This window comes from Eucyclogobius newberryi, unplaced genomic scaffold (genome assembly GCF_026437365.1).
Source record: "Eucyclogobius newberryi isolate DKJ021-1_F unplaced genomic scaffold, fEucNew1.0.hap1 SCAF_3, whole genome shotgun sequence".
Taxonomy (NCBI): Eukaryota; Metazoa; Chordata; class Actinopteri; order Gobiiformes; family Gobiidae; genus Eucyclogobius; species Eucyclogobius newberryi.
In genome coordinates, this window is record NW_027315945.1 from 25599371 (window position 1) to 25621468 (window position 22098).

The 22098-nt window shown below is 41.7% G+C and overlaps 1 protein-coding gene across 6 annotated transcripts; it reads left to right on the forward strand.

Moving 5' to 3' along the window:
* Positions 1-414: 414 nt before the first annotated feature.
* phactr4b (phosphatase and actin regulator 4b) lies at positions 415-21932 on the forward strand. 6 transcript variants are annotated; one of them, XM_072459990.1, is made up of 16 exons: positions 415-666; positions 6251-6348; positions 6960-7007; positions 12035-12199; positions 12278-12358; positions 12797-13264; positions 14080-14406; positions 15172-15303; positions 16174-16666; positions 18684-18943; positions 19430-19601; positions 19755-19810; positions 20030-20091; positions 20179-20316; positions 20410-20486; positions 20589-21932. In XM_072459990.1, the coding sequence occupies exons 3-16, from the start codon at positions 6995-6997 to the stop codon at positions 20602-20604; spliced, it is 2460 nt and encodes an 819-aa protein (XP_072316091.1). In that variant the 5' UTR covers positions 415-666; positions 6251-6348; positions 6960-6994; the 3' UTR covers positions 20605-21932. The 6 variants fall into 6 exon arrangements, with proteins under 6 accessions (XP_072316091.1, XP_072316095.1, XP_072316093.1 ...); XM_072459992.1 differs by having other exon boundaries at positions 431-671; XM_072459994.1 differs by lacking the exon at positions 15172-15303.
* The last annotated feature ends 166 nt before the right edge of the window (positions 21933-22098 follow it).

Genomic DNA, 22098 nt, shown 5'->3' on the forward strand with positions numbered 1-22098 from the left:
TCTTTGTGGACTGGTGTAATGTGCACATGTGTCCACCAGATGGCCTGAGTCATCCACAATCATCTATGTCCAGTTGTAAATACAGTTAGTTAGTATTATTACTCACATAATTAGCCTACTACTAACAAGTTAGCATTACATTTGTCATGCATTGAGGTGGTGAATCATCACAAATAGATGTATTGTGATTAGTGTGACTGTCAGGGTGAAGGAAATATAATATATATTATATATATATATATATATATATATATATATATATATATATATATATATATATATATATATATATATATACACTATAACGCTTATTTGGACCCTGTTTGGACCCTGCTTCTCTGACCATCTCCATCATTCTCCCGCTCCCCTCCCCAACGCCATTGTGGACCCCGCAAAGCCTGGTGGGTAATTGAGTCTTTGCTGTGGAGACAAAGGCGTTTGTGCAACGCCCCCAGAGGGACCACGGCCTCTCCAAAAACTACCGGTACCAAGATGCCAAACTCCGGACGTTTTCCGGTCAATGCGTGAAATGTTTGGACCCGGAGCTTTGGAGGAAAAGTGCGGAGAGCGAGGAAAGAAGAGGAAAATGACCTGACTGACATCGTTTCATTCATAGATCCAAGTGAATCCCGCTGAGGACGAGGAGGAGGCTGAGTCATGGCAGCGGTAATGTGAGCCTCAGATTACACTCTGGGAGGATTCCGCGACACAATAACATAGTGCGAGCGACACTCGACAGTTATTATGCTGTGGTTTGATCTGTAGCCACAGTCTAATGCCTGATTGGCTCATTACTTAAATGGCCTCTGTTTTTAACCACGGATGCCCTGGAGCACAATGGAGCAGGCTCTGGATGGAGATGCGGAGTATCAAATGTTTGTGCTGCAACCTTCAAGGTCTGCATCATGGATCTGTGCAGTCCCGTCATGGATCTGTGCAGTTCCATATCATGGACCTGTGCAGTTCCATATCATGGACCTGTGCAGTTCCATATCATGGATCTGTGCAGTTCCATATCATGGACCTGTGCAGTTCCATATCATGGATCTGTGCAGTTCCATATCATGGATCTGTGCAGTTCCATATCATGGATCTGTGCAGTCCCGTCATGGACCTGTGCAGTCCCGTCATGGACCTGTGCAGTCCCGTCATGGACCTGTGCAGTCCCATCATGGACCTGTGCAGTCCCATCATGGACCTGTGCAGTCCCATCATGGACCTGTGCAGTCCCATCATGGACCTGTGCAGTCCCGTCATGCAGTCCCATGTCATGGATCTGTGCAGTTCCATATCATGGATCTGTGCAGTCCCGTCATGGACCTGTGCAGTCCCATCATGGACCTGTGCAGTCCCATCATGGACCTGTGCAGTCCCATCATGGACCTGTGCAGTCCCATCAGGAATGACAGTGTGAACAGAGCAGATGTTTGTGCTCTCTCTGAACAGCATCGCGCCAAATGACCCATATTAGCATGTGCACGTGCTCTAAACACCCTTCTATAATAGAAATGGGGTTATATCACTGGTCTACATTTAATTAGCCTCCGTGATGTGACTGTTGCATCTCTTTCTCCTGCTAAAGGAGGAAAGGGATCAAAATAAACTATATTTTCAAAGTAAAATACAGTTGCTTGAAATGTAGCCATTTCATTCAACTAACTCCCTATGGTAGTTAAAGCACAAACTGCATGGTACTTTGCACTTACTAAAGCTAGTAAACACGTGTAGATGTGAAGCCATGACTTGGTCTCTAGTCTCTAATAACAAACATGGTTTGGATTGTTTACAGTCTGTAGTAATTAGGCATAATGAGATTGGCCTTTTATTGGCGCAGTGGATGTTATATTGCCTCATCTATTTAATTTATTTGGGCATCAGTTTTAGCCTGAAACCCTGTCCCGGATGTTGCTTTGTTGTGTGTCTGATTGTGCGCTCCAGTTCTCCAGAGCGTCTCCTCCAGAGGCGCTCAGGGACGCAGCCGCGTGTCGAGACGCACTCTTGGACTTACAGCACCTTCATTTGGAGCTGATCGTCAGTTCAACCGCAGAGGAAATTAAATTTTGTCTTGTGGTGATCCAAGCGGTGATGGTCTGTCTACAAATGAGCGCGTCATCTGCATTTGGACATAAGATAAGATAAGATGGAAGCCTTGTCTCTGCACTTACAGTATGTGCCAAAGTGTGTCCGACAAATGTATGAACTGGCTTGTGTTTGACTCTCGTTTTGTTTCAGATGGTTGAATAGTTGTCTCTTGTCACCTGCTCACATTAGTATTGGTCATAAAGGCTGGTGTTTTGGTTGAGTTTCATCATTGGCCTCCACAGCTTTCTTAAACGGTCCATTAAGACTGGACCACGATGGTAAAGCTGTCATCTGGACCTGATTGATTCTGTTAGCTAGAGTTCACTGTCTCCACGGTCCAGTCCACAGTGAGTCTCTGTTGGTCAGCTTCCTTTTATTGTCGTGTGAATATGCATTACTCAGAGGTGGTGACTAATGATACACTTCCCTGCTGTGCTGTGAACAAGGAACATTGAGAAAGAAGCACAGTTTTTAGGGCCTCCTGTAAAATTGGGCCACCACCGGTCCCAGTGGTGAGAGGTTCTTTTCTGGGACAGACCCGCTGATGACGCCCGGATAGGAATAGTCGCCCATCAGCTTGGTGCAGATCTAGTGTGTGGCGTGTGCTGCATTGAAGTAAGCAGACATTGCACATAGTCTTCTCTGGCCCGGCGTCGTTCAGGCACAGCTTTGTAAGTACATTCAGTTATGATTTGCAGTAGTCAAAAGTGCATGCCCAAATCCTGTGCCAACCATGTGAAAATGAAGCGTAGTTTAAAAGATGGCAAACTGTACCAGCTGCAGCCATTTCCGCTCCTGTAGTAATGGAATCGGCTTTAGTGGAGCGGGAAGAGGCTGAAGATGAGGCCGATGAGGGTTTATGTTTGGACGTTGAGTTGATGTTCACAAAACTTTAAACAAAAAAGAAAAGACTGGAATATGAACACAAGAATCGCATGGATTTCTGAGCATGTTTGTAGAGGTCTAAAATAAAGATGGGACAATAAACAATCACAATAAAAAGGGAGACGATAATCAGTTGTTGAACATTTTGTATAATCGTGACGCAGCAACAGTGATAATTACTGTTTTAGCTTCAGATTGTGTAAAAACAATACTTTTCCATGATGTTCTCTACTACATTGTAGTTGTTTTCACTTATAAACACAGAAAAAAAAATAAGTTTAATAACTATTGTGATAATCATGACACTAAATTTAGTCTAAAGTAAACTAGTAATGCAAGAGTTCATATAAAGTCCAGTTGGGTTATAATACAACATTAAAATAATCATTTAAAATAAGATCCAATAGTTTGAAATCTTCTTTGATCAGCTTGGGTAACTTTAAATCAAGAAGTCCACAGTAAATCCCCAGTGAAAGCCTGTGGTGTGAGAAGCACAGTTTAGGCTTTGGAGGAATTAATTTCATTTTCTTGGATTAAATTCCTCTGACAAAATATGTCATCTCGCTTATGTTCCTGAAATTAAAAGCAATTTCTGCTCTTTCCAATTTCAAATGTGATTGTTTGCCACAAAGATGAAGTTATGTTTATGTGTTTGGCTTATTGCCCAAGCCCGACTTGATAGACCCCATTGTCCCCGACACACCCCGATACTAAATCATACTAAATCATACTAAATCATTCAAACTCGTATTGAAAGCATTTGACATGTCTAGAGTGAATAGATAAATTGTGATCTTTTCTGAATCGTTTCAGAATGATTTGAATCTATATCAGAAGAAGATGCCACGTGGCAACATTAACTCTTTTGAAATTGAAGCTGTTCTGAACCCTTTAGAGTACAAACAATCGGCCGGAGCCTTTGTGAAGCTAACCCTCTGTAGGTTTGGACCCTGAACTCCCATTTACTCGAATCATAAGTAGAAAGGAGAAAATAAGATTTGAATTTTTTTTTTTTTTTTTTTTTTTGCTTTGTTAAATGTATGAATGAGTAAAGCTGGTTTCTGGAGCGATCGGCGACATCGATTGACACATGTTTGCGCTTTTGTTGGGTTTTGACAATTCTTCTTTAAAAGCTGAACTCACTAAAATGAGTTTTAGGGACTTGTAAAAAAAAGCCAAAAAGTCAAGGCGGAATCCATATAAAAGTTGTATTAATTTAAAATGTTGCTTTAGGGTATTTTTTATTGCCTGGTTTTCAGAACAATCTGACCCTGAGAATAATCGATTTGAATAGAAACGAGTGGGTCACAGCTTAAGCTTTAAGAACCACATCAAGCAGCTTGAGAGTCCACTTTTATCAGACAAACTGGAATAAATATAGTAACATTTACATCCTAAATACCAAATGTATGATAAGTTTATCTTGTCTAATATTGTAGTATGTTTTGTAGTATTGAAATCATAGTGCTGGTTTATTTTTTCAGCTGCAGTGGGAAACGGGGAGATGGAGCGTTCTTGTTTATAGACATTGCTCTTAGTAGTAGTGGTGGTAGTGGTAGTGGTAGTGGAAGAAGTAGAAGTACTAGTTTCTGATGATTGCATAGAATAGAAGCACCAAATCTTCACTGACGACCTCCATCTTAAAGCTATCATTTGGCAGTGGATGTGGGTTCATAGCTCGTGGTGATTGTGCGCATGCCTTCACTTGATTACAGTATATGTGGTGAATGACGAGGCCGGGAGGACTTAAGTTTAGAATATTCAAATGTTTTCCTCTTAAACGGTCTCCACACTCTTCTCTTCTGCACCCAAAGCTTTGCGACAGACTTGGTGACAGAATCTGCAGTTACACAGAGCGTCATCGTCACTCTGGTTGTGATTTGTGTGTTTGTCTGTGAGCAGAGATGGGCTTAACGTTCGAGAAAAGGAAGTAGGCCATCAACGTCCTTTTTTTGTGCAGACGCACTTTGAGGTTAGCCGGAACTTAAATAGAAAGTAGTTAGAGGTGAGCAATTTATCAAAACATGTATAGTATTGTGAATGTTCTTTTGAAGAGATGCAAAATTTGTATCGTTTATAGTTTTGAAAAGCTTTTATATATTTTACTTGTTGGGTATTTTTACAGTTCATTCTCATTTGTCGGATACTTATACATTTAAAAACACGTTTGTACACATTTCTGTTGGATTGACAAACTGGACTTAACCAGGACTAAACCAGGACTAAACCAGGACTAAACCAGGACTAAACCAGGTCTCCACCAGGTCTCCACCTCCTCACTGGCTCATATCTGTTCATACTTCCAGAGACCAAAGATATTTTCTCCGGCGCATGGAGTAATGCGTGATTATTTTGAGTCCTGGTGAGGTTGAGGCTGTGGGACAAGGCGAGAGGGAAAAGAATCCTGTCCGACCACAAATGCATTTCCTCTGTGGCGGCGTTAGGTTCTGAATGGCCAAACCAATTTTAGGAAGAAATATGTCCTCCGTTTAATGTGGCGTCTGTGATTTGTTTTCTATGATAATTCTATTCTTCTGGCTTCTTCTTTTGGTAGGGAAGTGGAAGGCCCTGCTGGTAATTTGGTGAGAGAGGAACCAAGAACATGGCAAAAACGAATATACTATCGTATTTACAAACCCATGCTTGCATTTTTTTCTGCGTATGCTTTTTTAGTAATGAAATTAAACTTGATTGATTTAATTCAAGTCCTCACTTAAAACCACTAAAATCCCTTTTTAATACATAATTTTGATTTGCCAAAATATTCTGCTGGTTTGCTCAATTTGGTTTGACATTGATTTATTTTAAATTAAGTTACATTTATTTTTGCAGTTGCCTCGAAGGGCGACAGTGAAATGGGGAAGCAGTTTAAATGTTCACAGAAATAGCAAATGAATAACGTCCCATCATCTCCTGTCCTTGGACACTCTCCTTCTAAAAAAAAAAAAAAACCCTATGGAAAAGTATAAACCTCAAGGAGAACCACAGTGAAGGAGAGATCCTTCACCACATTAATATTAGGTCTGTATCATATCAAAATGGTTGTTATTTAGGTTATAATTATACATTGTTCCCAATTTTATAGTAAAAGTACTACTTTTGGTTGTTTTGCCTGATTTTAGCAGGAAGACACATCATCTTCAGACAATCTCAGTATTGTATTGGACAGATAGTGCAAGGATCTGTAAAAGAGTGAGGACATCATGATCCTTTACTCATAAAAGAAATACTTGTCTGAAGACTATTAATATGAGTATAATACTGTTGTGTTCTTTTGCCGTAGGGGTTAGAGGTGGGAGGAGCAAACATCTGCACCATGTTGAAGACTTGAGTCCCGGTTCTGCTGCTCAGGACGTCCACAGACCCATGACCTTCAGCAGCGTAAGTTCACTCAAGATACCACCACCTTTGTCTGCGCACATTAGAGCAAAATGGTGACGTTATCAACATTTCCACGTGTAATATACAGGTTAGGTCAGGTCTGTGATCCATACTGTGTACGGTAACTAAATGTAGTAGTAATAAAACATTCTGATTTTTTCTGTTCAGTTGAAATTAAAATGTCATGTTTTAATTCACACAGAGGGAACTATATCCAAATTAACTTCTTTATGCAGGACAGAGATAAAGGGGTTTGTAATCATGTTATTACACGTTGTTACATTGGACTTGATGAGGTAGATACAGTGTATTAAAAGTAGTGTAAAATAAAATATGCTAAATGACTAAATCAACTTTGAAAATGGTATTGTTTTAATCTGACAACCAAATTTAACCATCTAAAGTCCCTGCACTCAAACCTTGCCTGAACTGTTCCCCAGTACGGCATTAAACCTTTCTATCTCCAGTGTATTTAATTACATACATATTTATTGCAGCAACATCACCCTGGCCTGGTGTCACCTGCTCGTCTCCATGGCGATAGATACTGCGGAACATTAGGCAAAAACACAGACTGCAGCAGTGACACAGAGTATGTTTCTTTCTTTCAGGATCCAGACTGGATTGGTGTGCTTCAAACTCCGTAATGGAAAATCGTGGTGAGTGGCTCATTGTGGTTGCTTAAGTGCAGTGTGAATGTAGCGGATCCACTCATTTAGCTGTACATCGACTGTTTATGAGGCCCGCGTGCATTTTATGGTCCGCTCTGGGGAACAGCTATACGTCTTCTAACCCCAGCAGCTGACAGCTCCGGCACTCAGAAGGTTTAGAGCTTTTCTCTGAATCTTCTTGTAAAGTGTGTGACTCTGAGGACATCTTTGATCCCAGCACTGTTTGGCTTATATGATCGCAGGAACTTTTAGTGTCATTTCTGTATTTGTTAACTTGGCATTGCCTCCTTTCTGATAAACGACCAATATTTGAAGCGAACATAATGAAGCTTTACTACAAATATACATTAACATAAGGAAAACCTGATATGGGATTAAGTTATGGCCGTGGCTATATAGCCGCGGCGCGGTCAAATAGCTCAGCAGTTTCAGGAGCCGCGGCACGAAATAGCCAAGCAGTTTTGGCGGCGCCGCGGCTATATAGCCACTTCGTTAGGTTATTACAAACATTGATAGATTGTAATGTTTTATATATATTAATGGGATCATCATGGCATACTTACCAAAACCCTGAGAATCTTACTTTGTCTGTATGAATCTACTAAAGACGTACTCTAAATATCTGTGCACATTTGTGAAGATTCCCTCATTTTCATTGAAAGATCAGTTAAATCTTGTTCCTTGATTGTTACATTTTACTTTTCTTGCCCCTGAATTTATTGACGTGTGCTAATGTTCTTTTCATTAGAAGTTGCTGTACTCTTTGTAATAGTTTTTGCTTAATTACCAGTGTTTGGTGGTGTTGTATGCTGTATTTAGGATGTTTGTCATATGTGCACATCAGTCTTCTGAAGTGGCCTGGCCAACGGGCAGTGGATCGTTTAGTGCTTTTTAACTGTAAGTGGGGCTATTTGGGGAAGAAAAGTTAAACAATGCAGCACTTTATATTAACAGGCATCAAAGGTGATGTTGCCAAAACCTTTGAAGACTCTAATCAATCCAGTTATAATACACAAATTATGGAGTAGGTTTGAGGTCATCTGAAATAACGTCTCCGTGTTCCAGCCAAGAAGGAGGGTCTATAAGGAGGGTGAATAAGTGGGAGTCCTGCTCTAAGATTGCGTGAGGGAGTGATCAGAGCTGGAGTGGACGGCACAAGAGAAGGTTGTGAGAGAACAGATGTGGACTGGAGCAGGTTCTGCCTTCTGGAGTTGGCCCCAGGATACTGGCCGGTAGAACCTGGTAGAATTAGAGGCCCCTTTGGGGCTGGAACATGGGACAAAGTCTTTATGTGGAGACCTCACCTCAGGACCCACAGCAGCACAACCATCAGGGTGAGTTTCAGAAACGCTCAGAGCACACTTTGTGTAGTGCTCAGACGATAATGTTATCTTTAAGAAGTGTTCTGCCATCAATGTTATGGTATGTATAGAATCCATCTACATTCACTGTCAGTGTGTTATTTCCATGCTTTTGTTGGCTTTATAAACATTGTTTTCATGTTGGAATGAGTTCAGAATTTTCTCTTGTAAAGTATCTGTAAAAAGAGATAAAGTTATGGATTTGACCAAAAATCACAGTTTTCTGTGTCGGGACAATAATAGCAAACACATAGTTGTTCTGAATCAATCAATGTGATTATAACCGCTTTGTGCTGTAAATGAAGCAGATTATATTTCCTAATCCGTCCTGGCTTTGCTTAGTGTTTTGTTATAATAAGGATGAAGGTATTTCCCAAGCTGCTGCTCTGTGGGCACTTATGTAACAGATCAGTCTCCTAAAAGTGCCGGCTCACCTGACCCGACCGGACATTTGTTTCTGAGTCATGAGGTTGGGGGGGTCTGGTCTCCCGGGGGAGGTGATAGAGCAGTGGACAGGGCTTAGAATAGAGGTACGTCATTGGCTCTCTCTCCGTTTCCTCTCTGCTCTCTGTTATCTTTCCCTGGGTCCTGATTGCAAAAGGCAGTTCTTCTGTCTTTGCTCTAAATCACTGATTCTTAATCTCAGTTTCACACACCAAGAACCGCCTCTGAAAATATTTAGCTTTCCAAGTGCCACCTGGCCAAGACTGAACAACATTAAATCAGGTCTCAAAAGAAAGTCTAAAATTGGGAAATGTAAATTAGAACTTAACCAGGTGCAAAATCTGAACTAAACCAGGTCTAATGACTGAAGTATCTTTTAACCAGAGCAAGCAAATGAGGACAAAATATTAAGTAGAATTCACTCTTGCATTTAGTCCACCAAGTTATGTTGTTTTTTCTTAAATCAATGCCATTTCCACCGGCAGCAAATCCCAGTGTGAGAGGAAGAGGTTGTCTTTGTTGTCGGTCACAGAAACAGGGTGGAGTACTGTTTCCTCCCAGTGTTTCACCCCATAACTCCTCTACTCTTTCTCTTTGTAGCCTTTCCTCTCCCCAAGTCCAGCGCCATAGCATAGTGTCCGCACAGGCCGTCTCACTACAGACGAAACAATGGCTTGCTGGGATTTGTTTTTTTGTTGTCTGGGAAAATAGTGGTTCCAGTTGGACATTGTGATACTGCAGTTGGATGTTTCTAACTTTTAAAACTTTTGGATTTACAGCAGCATCAGAAAAGCAAAGGATTGTACCCAAACAATACTGGGATGTAGTGATGTGTGCGTTCATCATCTTTGCAGTAGTGAAGTGAGCAGGCCTGGCACAGTTAGCACTCCTCTTGCTTCACCGGCTTCAGCTGAGGCTCGGTGTCAGTGCTTCTCCGACAGCGCGGGCGGCTGCATGAAACCTCTGTCCTGCATCCTGAACGGTGTAAAATGGATCCGTGTCGTCATTCAAATCTGGACGCCGGGGCTATATGCTGCAGTTTGAAGACATGTTTTGCATCTGGTCCTTTAGTGACTGTCTAAGCGTGTGGGGAACAGAAAAAGTAGTTCTGCATCTGTCAAATGTTCTTACTTTTTCATGGCTTGCTGTTGCAAGTCGTACCACCGTGGAAGCTGGACTCCGAGCACTCTTCTTGAAGGTAGAGCAAGTGTGCCTTTTTGCTTACTGTATTAACCTTATTGTTATTGTGTTGGTGTAAAGCTGGTACATTTCAATTATCACATGCACAAAACTGAACTTAAGATAAGAAATGCCTTTATTGTCCACACATGGGGAAATTTTGGTAAGACTCATTTAAAACATGCTAGCTTTGAGGTGAAACTTTTCAATAGCATAGTCTAAAATAAAAGCTGTTAAAAGGTTTGTCCTTCACCTGCAGAAATGTGTTGTGCGTACAGTATATCTAGTGTCAGCAGGAGGGCATAATGCTGAAGTGTCTCTTTGCAGGATACTGTGTTGTTGCTAGCTCCCTGGTGCTTGAACGGATCTGTCTCAATTAAAAAAAACATCTTCACTTTTAGGGCTGATAATGTTGTTTATTCTAGCCTTGTTTCCCGATTGAACTACAAGGTAAGTTCCTTGAGGTCTGAAAGTCGTGAGAATGAGACTACAGGACTCTCTTGTTGTCAGGAAATCCTGTGTGTGGAAGTGTTTTTAATCTGAGCCTTTTCACGTTTCACTAAATATTGTGTCTGTTGAACAGAACAGGTGCAGCCTTGGAAGAGTCTGAGACATTTCTTTTCTCAGCAAATCATAGACAAAAGTCCACTTACACTATCTTAAAAGTTGGTTCAAGGGCTGCTACAAGTTCATCGATTAATTGCAACTAATTGATTATTGAAATAATCATAAATTCATTTCATAAGCAAATAATAGTTCACTTGTCTATTCATAGGTTCCAAAACATGCCACTAGCTGAGAAAATATGTTTTATGACTGAAGTTGAGCGTAACTCCATGAAAATGATGTTGAAAATGTGTAACTGTAGTGTATTTAATGAAAACACTCCTTTGTCCATAATGTGCTCCACCAGGATCCTCAATCAGTGTCAAATGAAGTAAAAATATTTTCTTCACACAACCTTTTTGTTCTAAACAACTACCGGTAATCGGTTAATTAACATAATAATCGCTAGACTTATAGATTAGAGAAATCATCGTTAATTTCAGCCCTAGGTTTCACCTCTGCTTATTGTGTCCAGACGTGAGCGTCACTGTCTAGTGGCTGCCACTGCCTCTGCCACAGAAGTAGTGCAGGCTGGAGAACTGATAAAACCAGGCCAAGGAATGCAAGCACTTGACAGAAAAGCTCTGGCTGCACGCCAGCTTTAGAGCTCTATTAACAGTGGATGTGTGGAGGAGTCCACGAGCTCCGGGCATCCCACTGCCAAAGCACACTCTGTCCCTGCAAACTAAACTACAGCTAAAGATAATGACTGCAGTTCTGCCCTTTACACAGGCAACTGAGGATGATCCAGACTCAAACAGAAACCTATACTGTTGTGATATTATTATTGTAACAAACATTATGTCAGGTTACTTTGAAATGTTCCTCCTTCAGTATTTGGGCCTTAAGACTCCTTCCATGGACACAGTCAACAGAGATCTTTGGTGCAGGTTATAAGATAAGATAAGATATTCCTTTATTGTCCCACATGGGGAAATTTCATTGGTGCAACGCAGGTAGATACAGAAGAACAGATCACTTATAGGAAGTCTGAAAAACACTTTCAGTAGAAGATCTCCTATAAATAAATAAAAACTCCCATAGACAAATAAATACATAAATACCATTGCATGTGATCACGACAGTAATTGCACATGAATATGTGTCACGACAGCACATAGGTTGCACATGAATTCCAACAGCAATTGCACATATGACAGAATTAAAAGGCCTTCTCAAAAACTGGATGATACAAATTGTACCGACTAAGGACTGGACAGTAATTATGACATTTGCACAGCGGAAAAAGGATACTTTCTGACTGAAATAGAAAATGGACAAATTTGACAGACTATGGACCAAATGGAATGTTCACTTTGGACTACAGACGCCTCATTTTCTTCTGTTTCATACCTTTTCTTTTTTTTTTTTATCTCTTGTGCGCTCTCTGGTCTGTGTAAGTTATAGTTCCTCCTTCTGTTACAGATGATGATGCTGAGCAGCACCACAGCACTATGGTGGGAGAGGGGGGCAACACGGGGGACAGTACTCCAAAACGTAAGACCAAGTTCTCAACAATCGGCAAGATCTTCAAGCCCTGGAAGTGGCGCAAGAAGAAAAGTAGTGACAAGTTCCAAGAGACGTCTGAGGGTTTGTATTTTTCATTGTCATAAATGTTGTTTGCACTGCGAACAAAATATACAGTTCAATTGTTTTTATTGACGACAGAGTTGGAGAGGAAGATGTCAATGAGGCGAACAAGGCAGGAGCTCATAGAGCAGGGAGTGCTGAAGGAAGTCCCAGACAATGGTAAGAGAACTGTGTGATACTTCTGACAACTCGGCACAACAGTGTCGCCTTGAGGCTTTCACACAACTGTGAAGTCATTGGCACATTAGAACAGCTACGCTGTACAGTAGGTGTCTGAAAAATGTTTTTATTAATTCACTCTACCTCGGCTGTTTTGTCAAGAATCACATTAGTCATGTTTAAAATGGCACAGAGCTCTCCAGAGCTGAAGAAAAGTGGAACAAATTGTGCCCTGCAGCTAAACAGCTTTGAGAGAATTGTGTGTGAACTGACCCTGCTGCTGCACAAGCTGTTTCTATACACCAAACTTCTGGCTTATGTTACTACTTATCAAAATAACAAGTATGAAATTGACTTAGTTTACTTTAAGCTCACATCACTGGGATTTTTATATTTAGATTTGAAAAAACTATTCTGATTCTGTTTCTGCCCTCATAGATGCAGTGTATGTAAAGCAGCCCAATGTGAAGAACGGTCATCCTCTGTCAGTGAGCACAGGGGTCAGTACGGGACCGAGCCGTGGAGGTAGAAGTCCATCCAGCCAGGGAAAACTGCCCCTGGACTCTAACTTCAGGAGTGGCCCTGCCTGGCTACCTCAGGCGGATGAGCGCAGCTCTGCGTTGGGGTCTCGGCCCGCTGGACTACATGAGGACACTCGTAGAGGGGGTGGAGTTGGGGCGCGTACTTATGGAGAGAGCGACTGGAAGCCAAATGTTGTCTGGCAGGGCCCATTTCATGGTTTGATGGAGGAAGGGCGGCGTATGGGGCGACAGCATCACGAGAATGAGCAGAAGAGACCCGGGCTCCAAAAAGCCCCGTCTGAGGATGGCAGGAGGACTCGGGAGGTGGACTGGAAGCCCACTCTCCCCCGACATGCATCTGCCGAGGAGGGCAGGACCCGCAGAGGTGAGTCACAGCCTGTTTGCATAATTTGTCTTGATCCACCTGCAAGTTTCCACCCACATGAAGCAGTCCCTGAAATGTGCTTTGATACTCAATTCAAGCCTTTCTCAGTATTTGTTCAGTGAAGTTGTCATTGCTCTTACCTCTGTCCTGACAGATTTAGCCAAGCCTCTGCAGCTCCCTCGAGTCCTGTTCCAGCTAAGTTCTTATTCAGGAACATGAGGGAATAGCTCGTCCTCTCCTCTCCTAATTAATATAACACCACGGTTTATATCCATAACGCCAACACCGTCATCTCAGTGATCATTTATGATGAACCTAAATACTTTAATTGCAACATTAAACTAGATGCCTTCCTCTCTTCTGATGAAGACTACGAGAGCTAATCATTTACACTAGATAATCACATAACACAAAAGCGTTATTCTTCTCTCATTTTTGTCTAAACTTTCGACGATCAGCGCTGAGGCTGTGTTAAACCGTTTGGACTCCTCTTTGTCTTCACTGCTGATCCGACCATAGATAACGCACTTATCAAACAGTGTTATCACAGAAAGCCCTGGGAAAAGCATGCGGGGAAAAGAACCTGAACAAAAGTATTTATAGTAGTTGGTGGAGTAAAGATATTCTGTCTGACCCTTAACACTTAAGAATGCCTGTAAACATATAATTATTCATGTAATTATTGTTATGATGATCCAATTTAAAACAAAATTATGTTGTAAACATCATACTTTGGTATCTATAAAGTGTATTAGAGCTTTATAAATGTGCATATATGGTACATTTTTTAGGATTAAATATTTTTTTCTCCATAGAATCAGACGGCCCTTTTGTCCAAGAGCCTGAGTCTCCTCGAGACCCCATACGTGAACCTCCAAAACACTCTGTGATGTCACCTCCCAAATGGCTGTTAAGCTCCACGCCTGAGCCCGGCAGTGAGAGTGCACAGCACGGCCTCTCTGGACACTCTTCGGGACAGTACTCCTCTCCACCCGCTGCTCCAGCCCCCAAACCTGTGCGCTCCGTCTCATCTGCAGGCGTCTCCACACAGCTGCCTTCATCCTCAGCCTCGTCCCAGGGCATCAAGCAGCCTCCTGTGCCTCCCCCCAAACCTGCCAATAGGGGCAATACTGCTATGCTCGGTGAGTGGAAAATGTATTGCTTTTTTCCCGCACTGAAAGTGAGAGCAGTCTATAATGTAACCACAATGATAATAGATGAAGTAAACGATGCTGTTGCAAATAGGAAGGATCTATGAAGGCCTTGACCTTTTGAGGCAACTGCTGTTGTGATTTTGTCTGTAAATAAAATAAATTGAATTGAACTTGACACATGACAACAGCTTGAAGACATTATTGTCATTTGAATCTATTAAAATATGACAATTATTGCACCAAAGGCTTTTCAGGGCATTTTGTGAACACAACTGCACTATTTTATCTCTTGTCTTGAGCTGTTTTCCCAGTGGCAAAAACACAATGTACATTTATGAATCACTGCTCAACCGACAGCCATGAGTCCAGTGTTTGGGAACACACATCCCGTTAATGATGTGATCTAAACAGCTTGAGCTTAATTCCCCAGTTAATTACTTAGTCAGTGCTATTCTTCTATTTTTTTAAACTTGAGATGGACTCTCGGGGCTAGAGCTATTTGCACTGATGCACCAAAAAACTGTGTGTAACTGTGGGTTTTTTATGAGGGTTTATTTGTTCCTGTTGTCTCCAGGGGATCTTACTGAATTTCATGTCCTACAATGCAAACGGTTGGATCAGAAACAAAGAAAACAAATGTTTGTTTTAAGTAAAGAAGGATCATATATTTCAGGCACCATGTCTAGTGAGTTCAGAAGAGCATGAAAAGGCGTTTTTGAAATAAGCTGAAGGAATCCCTGTCGTCCCTGTTAGTCTCCGCCCTGCAGGGGGGAGAGAATGCTCAGCTCCCTCTCTACTGGTCGTGCTGGAAGCGTGAGTGTGACTATGACGTCTACCTGTCCCTGCCAGTCTATCTGTGCCGGCGGGCCGGGGGTCTGCGCTCAGGTAAAACGCACATGTCATCAAGGCGTCCATGTCTGGAATGCCAGCGTCATGTCCAGCTACTTTCCCTTGTTGTCATTTCACTGACTGTTTGGCCTTTGCTTCTTGGATGTGGTACATATAAGAACCGCATGTGCAATGAGTTGATGCTGCGAGCTTTGCCTTTGGCTCACTTTGGCATTAATTCTATCTGCAAGTTGAGTACACCAGATTTTAAGGGCTATTCTGGACAGCAATAAACATTTGATAAATAATACTGTAAGGATGTTAGTTCTGTGAAGTGTCTCCGCTATTAAAATATACTGTATTATTATTATCATTATTATTATTGTATGTGAGTTAATTAGTGTCAATGAAGAACTGTGTGAAACCACAAAAATCTTTGTTTTTTAGGATGTTTTATGTCTTGGTGTCGAGCATTACTTCTTGTATTATTCTGTCTTTTGTCTGTAGCTATGCTTCTCTCATCGGTCTTTAACCGAATCAAAGCTTCATAAAATGTTTCAGAACTACTTTACTAGAAGATGACTTTATGCTTTGCAGCAGCTTTTGCCCTTCTGCTCACAGAAGAGGTTGGTTTGCAGTTCGGCTTTTTGAGCATGCAGGCCATGCATCTCTTTTATCTCTGTGACCTGGGGCACATGTTATGAACACATAATGTTCCTTTATGTGCTCTCATGTCAGAGTCACAACTCACTGATTGTGTTCATTTACGCTCCGTCTATCATGTAATTGTAATACCTACACTGGTAGATGCATTAATATAAACCTGCACGTGTCACAGAAACAAAAGCACTTTTGCTGCACTTGAGTCAAACGCTGAATGCTTTAACTGTTTTTGATTATTTTTAATTATTTCATTTTTACCTACAGGTGACTATTCCCAAGCAACAGGAGGAACCAGTCTAGTGCCTGTTAAGCCCTCTCCCCCAATGCCCCCAAAGAGGACCACCCCCGTCACCAAACGCAGCCCAGACGACTGCTCAGCTTCAACACATCCCATCAACCCCTCATCACTTTCCATGGAGGATCACAACAGCCTCCCCCTGGGCTTTCAGCTGCCTCCTCCCCTGTCTCCTCCTCTGCAGCCGCACATAAACTCCCATCACCTGCATCATCAGCACTCGTACCCTCATGCATTACCTCAGCCAATCCCCTTGCTCTTCGACCCACCCAGTCCGCCCTCGGTGTCGCCCCAGCGCCCAGCCCCTGTCCCGCTGCACATCATGATTCAGAGAGCTCTGTCCAGTCCAGGCCCGGCTCAGCCACATCCGGATGGAGCACAACGCGCACACACTTTGCTCTTTGAAACCCCAGAGTACCAAGGAGGTCGCCCTCTACCAGTCAGCATCCAGCCACTGAAAATGTAGGTTTTCAATCTAAAATACATTTTCATAAACTTTTGACTACACATGTTTTTTACTGCAACAATGTCGGGCTTGACACATATTCACTGCCTGCTGTGGCTGGGGTTGTTTGTAACCTAATTTTATGTATATTTATTTGTTTATTTGTCTCTTTTTCTAAAGGTTTTGTTTTTAACTGTACATTATTTCACAATAGTAGAAAAAGCTTCAGTTGTAGTCATCTGGACTCAGTTTGCAAAAATAGACGTTTCGACTCTCATCCAAGAGTCATTGTCAATAACAGAATTTAGGTCGAGAACTCCGATATTAACACTGTTCTGTGGTAAATATGATGTGGTGTCCCTGTTCACCTGCATCCCGACCTCTGAGGCAGTAGCAGCAGTGAGGATCAGACTGCAGGAAGACACCACCCTACAGGAAAGGACCAAACTGACACCTGAACACATATGTAAACTGTTGGACATCTGTCTGAACACCACTTACTTTCAATTCCGGGGACAATTTTACAGACAGATTCATGGCTGTGCCATGGGCTCGCCCGTCTCTCCCATAGTGGCCAACCTGTACATGGAGCACTTTGAGAAGAAGGCACTGTCCTCATTCTCAGGCATAGCCCCAAAACTGTGGCTCCGCTATGTCGATGATACTTTTGTAACAATCAAGAAACAAGAGCTGGAAACCTTCTCTGATCACATCAATGCTGTGGACCCACATATCAGGTTTACAAGAGAAGACGCTAAGGAGAATCGCTTGGCCTTTCTTGATTGTTCCACGATCAGAGGAGAGGACGGGAAACTCCAAATAGAAGTATATAGGAAACCTACACACACGGACCAGTATCTGCTCTTTGGTTCCAACCACCCACTACAGCACAAGCTGGGGGTGATCAGAACCTTACAACACAGAGCTCAAGGTGTGCCCACCAGCTCAGAGGGCAAGAAGAAAGAGGAAAAACATGTCCGAAATGCCCTCTCAGCCTGTGGTTACCCCGCTTGGGCTCTCAACAGAGTGAAGAGAACCAAGAAGCAGGAGAAAAGGGAAACTGAACAGAGAAGGAAGGGTGTTTCTATCCCTTATGTGTCTGGCCTCTCGGAAAAACTGCAGAGAATTTTTAGACAACACGAAGTCCCTGTTTATTTTAAACCAGGAAACACTTTAAGACAAAAACTGGTTCACCCTAAGGACAAGTTGCCGACTCAAAAACAGAGCAATGTAGTTTATTCGATCCAATGCAGTGAAGAAAGTTGTAAAGAACGTTACATAGGGGAGACAAAACAGCCTCTACACAAGAGGCTTTATCAGCACAGAAGAAATACTAGTTCAGGACCACAGAGCGCCGTGCATCTCCATCTTGAAGCCTCTAATCACTCGTTTGAAGACGGTGAGGTGAAGGTTTTAAGCAGGGAGAAAAGATGGTTTGAAAGAGGAGTTAAGGAAGCTATTTTTGTTAAAAAAGAAAGACCTTCTTTAAACAGAAATGGAGGGCTAAGGTTTAATCTTCCTGTTATTTATAATGGGTTACTGAACCCCTGGAAAGGTAGAGGACATTCAGATGCTAATCAGGTACTCAGGGTGGTTGAGCCAGGGTCTCACAAAGACAAAGAGGTTTCTAAAAGCCCATTAAGATTCTGAATAGGCTAGCTCGGTAGATACAAGGGGGGAGTTTCTGTTGAAACAAACAACTCTTTCTACTTCAGGAAGTCTCCTCCCAATGGGCGGGTCTTACCACAGAACAGTATTAATATCGGAGTTCTCGACCTAAATTCTTTTATTGACAATGACTCTTGGATGAGAGTCGAAACGTCTATTTTTGCAAACTGAGTCCAGATGACTACAACTGAAGCTTTTTCTACTATGGAACACGCCTGGACGAATGAGGGATTACACCGACATTATTTCACAATATACCCATTATACAGTGTATAATTAGTTATTTGAACATAAGGTGGACCAGTCAAAAATGTACCTGTGTTTATCCAGTTTAGTGTCAACGTCTGCTTGTGTGTCCTTGGATAGATCTGAGGATGATTATTCGGAGGAGGATGAAGATGATGAGGAGGAGGAAGAGTATGATGGAGAGATCCCACAGCCTGAGTTAAAGCCCCGGAGTCGGCGGTGTTTGGTGGGAGATGCAGGTGTGTGTGTGCTGCCAGAGGAAAACAGCAGCGAGGAGGAGGACGGTCAGCAGGACATGGACGGAGACAGTGACTCTGATGGGCCTGTGCTTTATAAAGAGGAAGACTCCGATGAGGAGGAAGAGGACGAACCTCCTTTGAGTGAGTAGATCAATGATGTGTGATGACCACTAGTGGGACCATGCTTACTGTCGGCCTGGCAATTGCGGTAGCCATCTTGTTACTGTAAGAAGAGCAACGTTCTCATATTTTATTAATGAAAGGCCCTAAATTTGTACGCATGCTTGTATGTACTGTTTACTTTACTTATGTTCAATGTTTTGTGTTCTGTATGTATTGGGAAAAAGAGAAAACGGAGCCGAGCCGAGTAAAGTCTGTCTTCAAACGTAAAACTGCTAACTTTGATGATCATGGGCAAATACAGTCATTTTTGTTTCTCTGTCTAAAAATAACTCAAACTTTGATATACGGTACATGCACTTGAAAACTACTTGGGGCTACAGCAGACAGAACACGCAATAAAAACATGTTTAGAAATTTGCCAAATCGTGCAATAACTGAACTGATGCTGCTATGGTTATTTATTCTGTTAATTCCGAAACGATGAATTTGTCTGGATTTGTTTAGGCGCATTGGCGAGCAGGGTCAAGAGGAAGGACACCTTGGCACTTAAACTCAGCAGTCGACCCTGCGCCCCACACCGGGACAGGTTCCTCCCGGAGAGACACAACAACCTCACATGGCAAAGCAGAGAGCAGTGGGAGGCCATCCGCGCTCAGATCGGCACTGCACTCACAAGGTTAAATACCGCTCAAACATACACGAGAACACATTTATGCCTAATAATAGAAAACGTAAAGGAATCTAGGTTCTATGTCTTTGTCCTACTTATTGGCTGAATGACGGCATGATGAAACTGTTTAAAAATAGCGCTCTTTCTTTCTCACTTCAGACGACTTAGCCAGAGACCAACTGCGGAAGAACTGGAGCAAAGAAACATCCTTCATCGTTAGTATTAATCTTTCACTGAAGTAAAAGTGATGATGTTTGTTAGCATGTCTCTGCTATGAGTATTGAAATGTTGACTTTTAAGAAGGGTTCAGATTTAAATATGTCTGAATGACTACTATGTATTGTCTCATTTTAGAATTTGTTTTTTAGCTTAGCAGATCTGCCACTTTACTGCGCTTTGTTGTCTAATTTTACATTGTTCGGCGTCATTTTTAGCCAAAGATCAAGCTGACAGACAAGCCGAGGTCAGAGAGATCAAGCGACGCCTGACAAGAAAGGTAAGCCCACCGTTTTATTTAAAGTACAGTTGACTTGTAAATGGCTGAACTCATGTTTTACGTTTTATGTTTTTTGTTTATTAAAAGCTGAGTGAAAGACCTACAGTTGCAGAACTACAAGCAAGGAAAATCCTGCGATTCCATGAGTATGTGGAAGTGACAGATGCACAGGACTATGACCGAAGAGCAGACAAGCCCTGGACCAAGCTGACGCCTGCAGACAAGGTACATTCTGCTGAGGATTTACTGCATACGAGTAAAAAGAAGTAACAAACTATAAAAGCTTTTTAATGGGTAACATTTGCACTGTTGTTCTAGGCTGCTATTCGGAAAGAGCTCAACGATTACAAAAGCACTGAAATGGAGGTTCATGAAGAGAGCCGAATATATACAAGGTAGAAATGTTTGCCTCCTTTTATACAGAAGGAAACTGTTCTACTTTGTGTGTGTATATTTAACAGGGTTGCGTTTTCAGTCAAACTATTTTTGTTTTCTAGGTTTCATCGACCTTAGATTCCTCATCTCTGTGTGGAAAGTGCACAAATGACTCTATGGCAGCGTTTCCTTATTGAGGGAGAAGACGAGCACATAGGCCTGCTGTAAAAATAATCAAACTGGCCTGGAATTGAATGAAGAATGCTTCTCGCTTCTGTCCATTTACTTTACACTACATTGCTTGTTTGAGCTGGTGGGTGTGAAGCAGATGCAGTATTCCTCCAGCAGGGGGAGCCACGTGCCAATGAAGATAACTGGCAGAGGACCTACAGGGCTTACTCTTGCTCTGCCCTTTTGTGGTACCTCTCAGGGACAAGAATCACCATTGATGCAGCCTCATTCTATGTTGCCTTTTTTGTACATGGAATTGCTTGCTCATTCTATTAGTAATAACAACTTCTAATATATTATGTAGTAATAACAAATAATAGAAACTGCTGCTTTGAAATGGAAGGCAGGTGGAATACAGAGACTGTATCGATCAGAAATGATGAGACATCTCATGTCTTTTATAAAAAAATGTACAGACTAATACTTGACATTGACACTTGGAAAGATTTAATTTAAATATTGTGTAAAGCACAAAAGTAATTTAATATTGATATTTGGGACATACTATTAGTAATAGATTTTACTAAAGCCTTTGCTATTTGACTTGCCTATATTTATTATATAAACTGTGCTGTGAGGTGGCCATTTTACTGACTCTAGGTCAGTACCAGTCAGGTGGCTGTTAATGTCTGTGTGTGCCAATTTGTATGATGCCTCAAGTTTTTAGGATGCTGGTCCTCTAATTTCTGCAGTCTACTGCATGAGCCTTCACAGGGTCCAGTGCCATTTTAGCTGGGTAATTTCAATTATTTTACAGTATTCTTCCCTTTAAATGTCTAAAATGCAATGGATTCTTTAGCCATTTTACAATATGGTCACATATATAAATATACTTAGAACTACATTTAAAATGCTGTGAGTGTCGATCAGGGATTTACCGAAAAAATGCATAAATGGACAACAGGGAATCATTTTTCTTGACAGTTTTGAAACTGCAGTCAATGTTGTCTGGCCAGTTGACAGGGTCATTTATGGTTCGGCTATAGTTAGGCCAAAGTGATGCTCAAATGTGAATTTTGTCTTTATTTTATTTAAAGGCAAGATTTTAAATAAAATACTTGATAGGTTGGTATTTTTTAAGCTAAGGTTTTTAGTTTGTGCTAGTCTATGCTGCTTTAAATCAAACTTCTGTAAAGCTCTTCTCTCGCTGAATGTTGAAATGTATAGAAAATACCAGTTTTTTCTTTTGTAAATATATGCCTTGAATATGATTAAATCTATTTCTTTGTCTGTTATTCCTTTGTATATTGTATTGGGCTTGTAAATCATATTGATAAATCAGTAATGCTCCACTGCGCTCTCTGGTGGATGGAGATGGCATTGTTCACGTGATACAGAGTTTGTTTTACCTTGATTTAATTAGGGACACAGATCTTTGATCTCGAGGTTTAAAGGTATCTA